The 12,810-nt window shown below is 47.1% G+C and overlaps 1 protein-coding gene across 4 annotated transcripts in view; it reads left to right on the top strand.

The window, feature by feature from the left end:
- The window catches only part of tnr (tenascin R (restrictin, janusin)), a 1,257,678-nt gene that overhangs the window by 1,073,246 nt on the left and 171,622 nt on the right, over positions 1 to 12,810 (top strand). For all 4 annotated transcript variants that reach the window (XM_085982119.1, XM_085982118.1, XM_085982121.1 and 1 more), the window contains exon 17: positions 6,585 to 6,717. In XM_085982119.1, the coding sequence (XP_085838245.1) occupies positions 6,585 to 6,717 (133 nt within the window). The remainder of the gene's footprint in view (positions 1 to 6,584; positions 6,718 to 12,810) is intronic.

The following is a 12,810-nucleotide window of genomic DNA, read 5'->3' as shown; positions in this document are numbered from 1 at the left end:
GTGTGGGATACTGGGTGAATATGTCTGTGTGGTACAGGGTGTATATGTGTTTGGGGTACAGGGTAAATAAGTGTGGGTACAGGGTGAATATGTGTTTGGGGCACAGGGTAAATACGTGTGTGGGTACAGGGTGAATATACATGTGGGGTACAAGGTGAATATGTATCTGCAATACAGGGTGAATATGTGTCTTTGGGGTACAGGGTTTAATACGTGTGTGGTGTACATGGTGAATACGTGTGTGGGGTACAGGGCGAATATGTGTGTGTGGGGTACAGGGTGAAAATGTGTGTGCAGTACAGGGTGAAGAAGTGTCTGGGGCACAGGATGAATATGTTTGTGGGGTGCCGGGTGAATAAGTGTGTGTGGGGTACAGGGTGAACATGTATGTGCAGTACAGGGTGAATAAGTGTCGGGCACAGGGTGAATATGTGCGTCTGTATGTACAGGCTGAATATGTGTGTTTGATACAGGGTGAATATGTGTGTGGCGTACAGGATAAATAAGTCTGTGAGTACAGGGTGAATATGTGTGTTGAGTACAGGGAGGATATGTGTGTGCGGTACAGGGTGAATATGTGTGTAGGATACAGGGTAAATAAGAGTGTGGGTACAGGGTGAATATGTTCGTGAGTGTACAGGGTGAATATGTGTGGGATATAGGGTGAATATCTGTGTGGGATACAAGATGAATATGTGTGTGATACAAGATGAATATGTGTGTGGTGTACAGGGTGAATATGTGTGTGTGGTACAGGGTGAATATGTTTTTGGGGTACAGGGTGAATATGTGTGTGGGGTACAGGTTGAATATGTGAGTGGGTTACAGGGTGAATATGTGTTTGGGGTACAGGGTGAATATGTGTCTGGGGTACAGGGTGAATAAGTGTGTGGTGTACAAGGTGAATATGTTTGTGGGGTACAGGGTGAATATGTGTGTGGGATACTGGGTGAATATATCTGTGTGGTACAGGGTGAATATGTGTTTGGGGTACAGGGTAAATAAGTGTGTGGGTACAGGGTGAATATGTGTGTGGGGTACAGGGTGAATAAATGTGTGGGTACAGGGTGAATACGTGTGTGTGGGATACAGGGTGAATATGTGTGTGGGGTACAGGATGAATATGTATGTGGGGTACAGGGTGATTATGTGTGTGGGGTACAGGGCGAATATGTGTGTGGGGTACAGGGTGAATATGTATGTGCAATACAGGGAGAATATGTGTGTGGGGTACAGGGTGAATATGTGTGCGTGGGGTACAGGGTGAATATGTGTGTGGGGTACAGGGTGAATATTTGTGTGTGGTTCAGGGTGAACATGTGTGTGTGGGTTACAGGGTGATTATGTGTGTGGGGTACAGGGTGAATATGTGTGTGGGCTACAGGGTGAATACTTGTGTGTGCTATAGGGTGAATATGTGTGTGAGGTATAGGGTGAATATATGTGTGGGGTCCTGGATGAATATGTGTGTGTGTATGGTGTAGGGTGAATATGTGTGTGGGGTACAGGGTGAATATGTGTGTGTTGGGTACAGGGTGAATATGTATGTGAAGTACAGGGTGAATAAGTGTGTGGGGTACAGGGAAAATATGTGTGTGGGGGACAGGGTGAATATGTGTGTGGGGTACAGGGCAAATATTTGTGTGCAGGGTACAGGGTGAAGTTGTGCATGTGGTGTACAGGGTGAATATGTGTGTGTGGGGTACAGGGTGAATGTGTGTGGGTACTGGGTGAATATGTCTGTGTGGGGTACATGGTGAATATGTGTGTGTGGGTTACAGGTTGAATGTGAGGGGTACAGGGTGAATATGAGTGTGTGGTGCACAGTGCGATTATTTGCGTGTGAAGCCCAGGGTGAATATGTGTGTGGGGTACAGGGTGAATGTGCGTGGGTACAGTATGATTATGTGTGTGTGGGGTACAGTGTGAATATGTTTGTGCAGTACAGGGTGAATATGTGTATGGGTTGCAGGGTGAATATATGTGAATATATGGTGAATGTCTGTTGGGTAATGAGTGAATATGTGTGTGTGAGCTACAGGGTGAATATATATGTGGGGTACAGGGTGAATATATGTGTGAGGTACAGGGTGAATACATGTGTGGGGTCCAGGATGAATATGTGTGTGGGATTCAGGGTAAATAAGTGTGTGGAGTACAGGGTGAATATGTGTGGGTGGGGTACAGGGTGAATAAGTGTGTGTGGGGGGTACAGGGTGAATATGTGTGTGTCAGGTACTAGGTGAATATGTGTGTGGGTTACAGGGTGAGTATGTGTGTGGGACACAGGGTGAATATGAGTGTCGGGTACAGAGTGAATATGTGTGTGGTACAGGTTAAATAAGTGTGTGGGGTACAGGGTGAATATGTGTGTGGGGTACAGGGTGAATATGTGTGTGGGGTACAGGGTGAATATGTGTGTGGGGTACAGAGTGAATATGTGTGTCTGTGTGTGATACAGGGTGAATACATGTGTGTGTACAGGGTGAATATGTTTGTGTATGTGTGGGATATAGGGTGAATATCTGTGTGGGATACAAGATGAATACGTGTGTGGTGTACAGGGTGAATATGTGTGTGGGGTACAGTGTGAATATGTATGTGGGGTACAGGATGAATAAGTGTGTGGCGTACAAGGTGAATATGTTTGTGGGGTACAGGTTGAATATGTGTGTGGGATACTGGGTGAATATGTCTGTGTGGTACAGGGTGTATATGTGTTTGGGGTACAGGGTAAATACGTGTGGGTACAGGGTGAATATGTGTTTGGGTTACAGGGTAAATAAGTGTGTGGGTACAGGGTGAATATACGTGTGGGGTACAAGGTGAATATGTATCTGCAATACAGGGTGAATATGTGTCTTTGGGGTACAGGGTGAATACGTGTGTGGTGTACATGGTGAATACGTGTGTGGGCTATAGGGTGAATATGTGTGTGGGATACAGGGCGAATATGTGTGTGTGGGGTACAGGGTGAAAATGTGTGTGCAGTACAGGGTGAAGAAGTGTCTGGGGCACAGGATGAATATGTGTGTCTGTATGTACAGGTTGAATATGTGTGTGTGATATAGGGTGAATATGTGTGTGGCGTACAGGATAAATAGGTCTGTGGGTACAGGGTGAATATGTGTGTTGAGTACAGGGTGATTATGTGTGTGGGGTACAGGGCGAATATGTGTGTGGGGTACAGGGTGAATATGTATGTGCAATACAGGGTGAATATGTGTGTGGGGTACAGGGTGAATATGTGTGTGTGGGATACAGGGTGAATATGTGTGTGGGGTACAGGGTGAATATGTGTGGGTACAGTATGAATATGTGTGTGTGGGGTACAGTGTGAATATGTTTGTGCAGTACAGGGTGAATATGTTGTATGGGGTGCAGGGTGAATATATGTGAATATATGGTGAATGTCTGTTGGGTAATGGGTGAATATGTGTGTGTGAGGTACAGGGTGAATATGTGTGTGTGGGTACAGGGTGAATATGTGTGTGGGGTACAGGGTGAATATATGAGTGTTGGGTACAGGGTGAATATGTGTGTGTTGGATACAAGGTGAATATGTGAGTGTTGGGTACAGGGTGAATATGTGTGTGTTGGATACAGGGTGAATATGTGTGTGTAGGATACAGGGTGAATATGTGTGTGGGGTACAGGGTGAATATATGAGTGTTGGGTACAGGATGAATATGTGTTTGTGGGGTACAGGGTGAATATTTGTGTGTGGTACAGGGTGAATATGTGTGTGTGGTACAGGGTGAATATGTGTGTGGGGTACAGGGTGAATATGTGTGTGGGTACAGGGTGAATATGTGTGTGGGTTACAGGGTGAATATGTGTGTGTGGGGTACAGGGTGATTAAGTGTTGGGTACAGGGTGTATATGTGTGTGTGGGATACAGGGGGATTATGTGTGTGTGGGATACAGGGGGGATTAAGTGTGTGTGAGGTACAGGTGAATATGGGTGTGGGGTAGAGGATGAATATGTGTATGGGGTACAGCGTGAATTTGTGTGTGTGGTTTACAGGGTGAATATGTGTGTGTGGGTTACAGGGAGAATATCTGTGTGGGGTACAGGTTGAATATGTGTGTGGGGTACAGGGTGAATATGTGTGTGGTACAGGGTGAATATGTTTGTGGGGTACAGGGTGAATCAGTTTGTAGGGTACAGGTTGAATATGTGTGTGGGGTACGGGGTGAATATGTGTTTGGGATGCAGGGTAAATAAGTGTGTGGGTTACAGGGTTAATATGCATGTGGGTTAAGGGTGAGTATGTGTGTGGGGTACAGGGTGAATATGTGTGTGTGGAGTACAGGGTGAATATGTGTGTAGGGTACAGGGTGAATATGTGTGTGGGGTACAGAGTGAATATGTGTGTGGCGTACAGAGTGAATATGTGTGTGTGGGGTACAGGGTAAATGTTTGTGGGTACAGGGTGAATATATGTGTGTGGGGTTCAGGGTGAATATGTGTGTGGGGTACAGTGTGAATGTTTGTGGGTACAGGGTGAATATATGTGTGTGGGGTACAGGGTGAATGTGTGTGGGTACAGGGTGAATATGTGTGTGTGAGGTACAGTGTGAATACGTGTGTGGGGTATAGGGTGAATATGTGTGTGTTGGATGCATGAGGATTATGTGTGTGTGAGGTACAGCGTGCATACATGTGTGGGGTACAGGGTGAATATATGTGTGTGGATACAGGGTGAATATGTATATGTGTTGTCCAGGGTGAATATGTGTGTGTGGGGTACAGGGTGAATATTTATGTGTGAGGTACAGGGTGAATTTGTGTGTGGGGTACAGCGTGATTATGTGTGTGTGAGGTACAGGGAGAATATGTGTGTGGGATACAGGATGAATATGTGTGTGGGTACAGTGTGAATATGTGTGTGGGGGGTACAGCGTGAATATGTGCGTGGGGTACAGGGTGAATATGTGTGTGTGGGGTACAGGGTGAATATGTGTGTGAGTTACAGGGTGAATATGTGTGTTTGGGTACAGGTTGAATATGTGTGTGTGTTACAGGGTGAATATGTGCGTGAGTTACAGGGTGAATATGTGTGTTGGGTACAGGGTGAATGTGTGTGTGTGGGTTCAGGGTGATTATGTGTGTGTGAGGTACAGGGTGAATATATGTGTGGGGTACAGGGTGAATATGTGTGTGGGGTACAAGGTGAATATGTGTGTGGGTTACGGGTGAATATGTGCGTGAGTTACAGGGTGAATATGTGTGTGGGTTACTGGTTGAATATGTGTTTGTGTTACAGGGTGAATATGTGTGTGGGGAATACAGGGTGAATATGTGTGTGAGTTACAGGGTGAATATGTGTGTTGGGTACAGGGTGAATACGTGTGTGTGGGGTACAGGTTGAATATGTGTGTGTGGGTACAGGGTGATTATGTGTGTGGGGTACAGGGTGAATATGTGTGGGTTACAGGGTGAATATGTGTGTGGGGTACAGGGTGAATATATGTGTGGGGTACAGGGTGAATATGTGTGTGGGTTACAGGGTGAATATGTGTGTGGGTTACAGGATGAATTTGTGTGTGGAGTCGATTGGAAATTGGTGATTTCTGATGTTGTGTGCCGTTTTCTGGGACAGAGCTGGGATTGCGGGATCTGCTGTCTCCTTGATTTGGGATTCCTCTATACCTGGCTCAATGGGAGAGAGGGGATTGGGAGAGCTGGTATTGTGGGGCCTGCTCTCTCCATGAGTTGGGATTCCAATATACCTGGCTCAATGGGAGGAAGAGGATGGGGAGAGCTGGGATTGTGGGGCCTGCTATCTCCATGAGTTGGGATTCCTGTATACCTGGCTCAATGGGAGAGAGGGGATAGGGAGAGTTGGGAGTGATTGAGATGTCGGGGAGATGAGGCAGCTCAGTGGTCATAACACTGATACACAGCAATCTTATTAACCCTACTACGGAAGGGTGACTTTGAAGATTAACTATTCATCAGGGAGGTGGCCGGAGCGATTGGCACACAGCTGGGCATGGTCACCATGGCAACTGAGCAGAGAAAAGCCTATTCAATTGAGCAGTTACTGAAGGCTACATCTGAAATAGCTCTCTGCTATTTAAACATTTGCTTCACTCAGCACGGACCAGCCTCACAGGAAGATAGAAACAGGAGAAGGCCATTTAGCCCCTCAAGCCTGTTCCTCCATTCAATTAGATCCTGGCTGATCTGTATCATAACTCCATCTACCTGCCTTGACTCCATTTCCCTTAATACCTTGCCTAATAAAAATCTGTCAATCTCAGTTTTCAACTTATTAATTGAGCTAGCATCTATTGCTTTATATGGGAGAGAGTTCCACACTTCTACCACCGTTTGTGTGAAGAAGTGTTTCCTCACTTCTCTCCTGAATGGCCTGGCTCTGATTTTATGGTTATGTCCCCTAATCCTAGACTGCCCCACAGGATTTGACATGGTGTGTGCCCCGTGTTTAAAGGCACTCTGAGGAGCAGAGCCATTTGTTAATTGAGAAGTCTAGGGTGGGGGCAGGGGGTGGGGCGGGGTGGTAATTGACTGGGCTGAGGCACCGATGTGACTTTTTTATCCCACGCTCTTGCAGGAGCTGATCCTGGACGCAGAAGATACTTGGATTCGACTAGAGGGCCTGTCGGAAACTACTGAGTACACACTGAGACTGCAGTCTGCACACGGCACTAAGAGAAGTACAGCCAAACACGCCTCGTTCACTACAGGTATGAGCAGAGTGAGCATGCGAGCGAGTGAGCGCTACACTTCAATCTCAGTTATACCTCCATCTAACACACACATGTCTCAAACACAACTCTATTAAACAACAACAACTCCCTAGCTTAGGCCCTAAGCTCTGGAATTCCCTCCCTAAACCTCTCCGCCTCTCTCTCCTCCTGTAAGATGCTCCATAAAACCTACCTCTTTGACCAAGCTTTTTGTCACCTGTCCTAATATCTCCTTATGTGGCTCAGTGTCAAACTTTGCTTGATTACGCTCCAATGAAGTGCCTTGGAACACCTTACTATGTTAAAGGTGCTATATAAATGCAAGTTGTTTTTTTTTGTTTGTTCTTGGGATGTGGGCGTCGCTGGCAAGGCCAGCATTTTTGCCCATCCCTATTGCCCTTGAGAAGGTGGTGGTGAACCGCCTTCATGAACCGCTGCAGTCCGTGTGGTGAAGCTGTCCCACAGTGCTGTTAGGGAGGGAGTTCCAGGATTTTGACCCAACGACAATGAAGGAACGGTGATATACTTCTCAGTCAGGATGGTGTGTGACTTGGAGGGGTACTTGGAGGTGGTGGTGTTCCCATGTGCCTGCTGCCCTTGTCCTTCTAGGGGGTAGAGGTCGCGGATTTGGGAGGTTCTGCCGAAGAAGCTATAGCGAGTTGCTGCAGTGCATCTTGTAGATGGTACACACTGCAGCCACGGTACACCGGAGGTGGAGGGAATGAATGTTTAAGGTGGTAGATGGGGAGCCAATCAAGCGGGCTGCTTTGTCCTGGATGGAGTCGAGCTTCTTCAGTGTTGTTGGAACTGCACTCATCCAGGCAAGTGGAGAGTATTACATCACACTCCTGACTTGTGCTTTGTAGATGGTGGAAAGGGTTTGGGGAGTCTGACCTTTGGGGTGTCTGGCCATTTTGATATCAGTGGCCATTTATTTAATCCCAAGGAGCTGATTCAGGAAGATTTAAATTAATTGCTTTGTTTAAATTGAAGAGATTTGATTTGGATCCTACCAGAGTTAGGAAAAGCCAATGGAGCTTGCAAAGTGTTAAGAAATATAAGAAAATAATGTCTGTGTACATAAAATGTTAATTCAAAAGAAATTAAACACAAAAGCGCACCAGTATCAGCCCAAAAAATCTCTAATGGATCCCAATATTAACCATCTCAAATTATATTAAACCCTAATATCACACCATATCAAACTGCAGTGAACCCCAAAATTACCACTTCACACAATCTACTGAACCCCTAAATCATCCCATCTCAAGCTATAGCAGTGTGTTAGTTGTGGCCAAATAGTTAAGGTGACGGACTCGAAATCCACTGGGGTTTCCCCGCGCAGGTTTGAATCCTACTAACTATGGGTGTGATTGTGTCGTCCAGAATAGCCTGTTTTAATCTTTGGAATTCTCTACCCCAGGAGGCTGTGGATACTCATTCGTTGAGTATATTTGTACTGTCCTCCCTACGTGTATGTGTCTGTACGCAGTTAGACAGCCAGCCAAACGCCTTTCAATAACGACATGGGAGTCAGGATGTAGCGTCCAAGCTCCGGTGTTTAATAATGCCACACTTACATGAGGTCAATGAAACAATACGAATCAGTTGCATTGGGTTGGAGTAAAACTGAGAAAGAAAAAAGAAAGAAATGCACCTTGTTACATACATGAGATATAACTAACATCTAAACATGAATATGTAATGAAACCATTCAACTCACAGGCAATGCTTTCGAAGGCGTAACAATGTAAGATTGCAGCGGATTAACTTGCAGCATGCTCCATGCTGATGTGACCTCTTTGTTTGCTATCACTGTACTACTTCCTGTTGAGTGACCCTACTGGCCATTTCCATTTACTGCCACCTACTGGCGGCAAAAAAAAAACTCCTGCAATTATAAGGCAGAACACTCCCCGCCTGGCGTCTATTAGATGCCGCTACTTATAAAACATACAGAACTGTGGAATCAATAACACTCAGTCCTCCTTAGGTAAGAGGAGTACGACCTCTGAGATGGGTCTGAAGAACTTTTTGACCGTCCCTTGAACAGTGGCCTTCACATCTAGTTCTGGGCTGACGAGCTTGAATGATTCTTGTGCCGTATGGTCAGCTTGGTCAGGTTTGTGTAAGAAAGCTGGCCCGGTAAACCACATTGTATTGGACAGCTGGGAGGCAGGCACTGACCTGGTGACGAGGTCAGCTGGATTCAGCTCTGTGGGCACATAGTGCCACTGGTCGGGGCATGTTGATTGTCTTATTCGCTGAACTCTGTTGTGTACATATATGAAGAATCTCTTTGACTCATTGGAGATGTAACTGAGCACAACTTTGCTGTCACAGTAGAATTTCACTGCATCAAGCTTGAAATCTATCTCATCCAGGATGAGATCCACCATCTCCACCGATAATACTGCAGCACATAACTCCAGGCGTGGTATGGTGGGCTCTGGCCGGGGTGTCAACTTCGCCTTTCCCAGGACAAATCCCACGTTGCTTTGGCCCTCATCATCCAGGGGTCCCAGGTAGGCTACCGTGCCAATAGCTTTCTCGGACACATCTGAGAATACACACAACTCGGTGCGTTTGGATTTGGAGAGTGTGTCTGGTGAGTAGGTGCGTGGGATATGAAGATTTTTTAGATTTTCAAGAGACTTTCCTCATGTCTCCCATTCTGTTAACCTGCCTTCGGGGAGTGGAGAGTCCCAGTTGCTCGTGTCTGTGCAGAGTTCTCGTAGTAGGGCTCTTCCCTGAATAGTCACGGGCGCCACCATGCCGAGAGGGTCAAAGAGCGAGTTGACCATTGACAGCACTCCACGGCGTGTAAATGGCTTGTCACCTACAGACACTGCAAAGGTGAAGGTGTCAGATTCAATTTCCCAACGCAAACCAAGGCTTAGCTGGGCTGGCATGGTTTCGTCGCTGAGGTCTAAGTCTTTAATGCCCTTGGCGTGATCCTCAGCTGGAAAGGCCTTCATCACTGCTACACTGTTTGAGGCAATTTTGTGCAGCCTCAGGTTGGACTGTGCTAATGAAGCTTGAGTTCGCTTCAGCAGGTTGATGGCTTCTGCTTCTGAAGGTAAGGCTATGAGGCCGTCATCAACATAAAAATGTCTCTCCACAAACTGTCTTGTGTCTTTTCCATGCTCGTGTTCTCCTTCTTTGGCTGTACTTCTGAGCCCATAGATGGAGACTGCAGGGGAGGGGCTGTTACCAAAAACATGGACCCGCATCCTGTATTCAGTGATGTCCTTTGACATGTTGTTGTCGCGATACCAGAAGAACCTCAGATAGTTCCTATGGTCCTCTTTCATCACAAAGCAATAGAACATCTGTTGGATGTCTGCGGTTACTGCTACGAGCTCTTTCCTAAAGCAAATCAGCATGCCAAGGAGGGTGTTGTTTAGGTCTGGACCCGTGAGCAGAACATTGTTGAGTGAGATGCCACAGTGCTGAGTGCTGGAGTCGAAAACTACTCTTATTTGACTAGGTTTTTGGGGGTGATAAACTCCAAAAATCGGGAGATACCAGCACTCTTCTCCTTCTTTGAGTGGAGGTGCTAATTCAGCATGGTTACGCTTGAAAACCTTTTCCATGAAGGCAATGAACTGTTCCTTCATTTCGGGCTTTCTATCTAATGTGCACCGCAGTGATGCGAGGCGTGACAGTGCCTGATCGCGATTGTTAGGCAGAAGAAGCCGGGGTACCTTGAAGGGGAGAGGCGCAACCCAGCTGTTTGCCTCATCTTTGTGAAATTCTTTCTCCATAATATTCATGAAAGCTTCGTCTTCGAAGGAGAGAGCACCTTTGTTGTCATCTTCTGTCTTTTCAAACAGGGTGTGCCCCAGTTTGTCGACAGCTCTGGTGTCAGCCGAGCACCCCCATGCTGTGTGAGAGAAATCACCTTGTTGCTCCCCGCCGTAGCTCGCTCTCTCTTTCAGGTGGATGTGGCTTGGGCAGGGAGTGAGGAAAGAGGGTCGTCCGCTTTTTAGCACGTTGGTCTTAAAGTTGCTTACGTTGGGCTTGTGAGCTTGGCCTAGGCACACTTCTCCCACGAGCACCCAGCCTAAGTCGGGTCTTTGGGCAAAGGGGGCATCATGTGGTCCATTAACTTGCTCTCTCACCTTATGCACCCTCACCACATCTCTCCCGAGCAGGAGGAGAATCTGGGCCTTTGGATCCAATGCTGGGATGCGTGATGCTATGGGCTTTAGGCGGGCATGGTGAAGTGCTGTCTCAGGCGTTGGTATCTCCGATCGGTTGTTCGGGATTTCACTGCACTCTATCAGTGGCGGTAAGTCTATGCTCACCCCTTCACTCACTGCCTCGGCACAGAACCCATCTGCTGTCCTTCCTGCCATCTCCAAGAGTCCGGCACAGGTTCTCAGTGAGTAAGGGGCTGGGCTACTCTCGACGCCAAATATGTCAAAAATGTCTGACCGTGCGAGTGACCGGTTACTTTGGTCATCGAGTATTGCGTACATGTTTACTGAGCGGTCGCACTGTCCTTGTGGGTAGACTCTTACAAGGCATATTTTGGAACACGATCGTCCTGTGAGGCCTTGGCCACACACCTCAGTGCATATGGAGCTCACCGTTGGTGCACTGGTAAGGGTTCCCTTTCTCTCGTCTCCGGGCTCAGAGTCTTTGATGGTTGGCTTTTCCATTGTGGGGGTAGGACCTGGGTGCATAGCTGTGCTGTGGCGGTCACTCTCACACTCCCTGCATCTCAACGCTATCCTACAGTCTCTTGCAGTGTGGGAAACGGAGGCGCAACACCTAAAACATATCCCATTATTATCTTTGAGGTAGGCTCTGCGTTCATCTATGGTCTTGTTTCTGAAGCCTCTACATTTTGCGAGCGGATGAGGCTTATGATGGATGGGGCAGTGTTTTCCGGGATCGTCTTCATTCTTCGCTGCATCTATGCTGATGTCGGTCTTTGCAGTGACATCCGTCTTATGCACGGATATAGGCATTCTTGTGCCTGCGTACTTTGACATGGGCTTCTCATACTTTGAGGGTCCACTACAGTAGCTGGACAGGGCAAAGCTTGGATCATTTCTAATTCTGGGCTCTCTGCAGATAAAGTTCACAAAGAAGGAAAATGGGGGAAACCACATGTGGTTGTCTTCTTTGAATTTTGAGCCTACATTGATCCATTTTTCTTGGAGAGGGTGGGGCAACTTCTCCACTATTGGGTTGATGCCGCGAGCAGTATCTAAATAGGAGAGCCCAGGTAACTATCCGTCTGTTTTGGCTGCCAGTAACTCCATTAAAAGATCTCCGAGTTCTCTAAACTTAAGGTAGTCTCTGTTACCTATTTTAGGAAAGTTTTCCAGCTTACTGAAGAGGGCTTTCTCTATCACCTCAGGAGCACAGTAACACTCCCTGAGTCTTGCCCAGACCATTCTAAGGGCTGTGCTTGGGTCATTTGTGTACACAAACCGGATCCTACAGGCATGTTCTGACGATTCTTTGCCGAGCCATGATGACAATAAATCCAACTCCTCACTAGCACTCAGGCTCAAGCCGCCAGTGGCATTAAGGAAGCCATGCTCTAAAACTCTCTGGCTTGCCATCAAATTTTGTGAGACCTGTCCTTACAAGTTCTCTACGTGCCAAATATTGGGCAATACCTGTCATATTAGGAGTCTGTGCATGGGTTGCCAGAGTATGATCACATCGGAAGGGCTGCCGGATGACCTGTTCTAGCCTTTAAAAAGGGTTCTTTTTTAATGTGAGGAATTTTGGCATAAGTACCTTCCAAGTGGTTGGGAGCGGCGGATTGAAGCACAAGTTTCTTCGGGAGTGCTGCAAATTCTCCTTCATGTGACCAGTCGTCAGTAACAAGGAAGGGGTCGTCATCAGTGTAACGTGAATGATCCACCTGAGTGACCTCATGTTGGGCTGGTGATGGCGATTCCGTGTTCTCGTACAATGGTTCAAAGTTTGGGAAGGAGATGTCTGTGCGTATCCTAGCCTGCTCCTGGACATAGTCGTTTGTCCGCCTCTCAGTGCTTTGAGGTGATGCAGGACGAGCAATGCTGCGGTGCTCTCCCACCTCTGCTTCTAGTGCCGCTTCCCATA

Source organism: Somniosus microcephalus, chromosome 3, assembly GCF_052327205.1.
Source record: "Somniosus microcephalus isolate GS21.2 chromosome 3, FLI_Smic_1.0, whole genome shotgun sequence".
Classification (NCBI taxonomy): Eukaryota; Metazoa; Chordata; class Chondrichthyes; order Squaliformes; family Somniosidae; genus Somniosus; species Somniosus microcephalus.
Note: the sequence above shows the minus strand (reverse complement) of the source record. Positions and strands in the feature narration are given on the sequence as shown.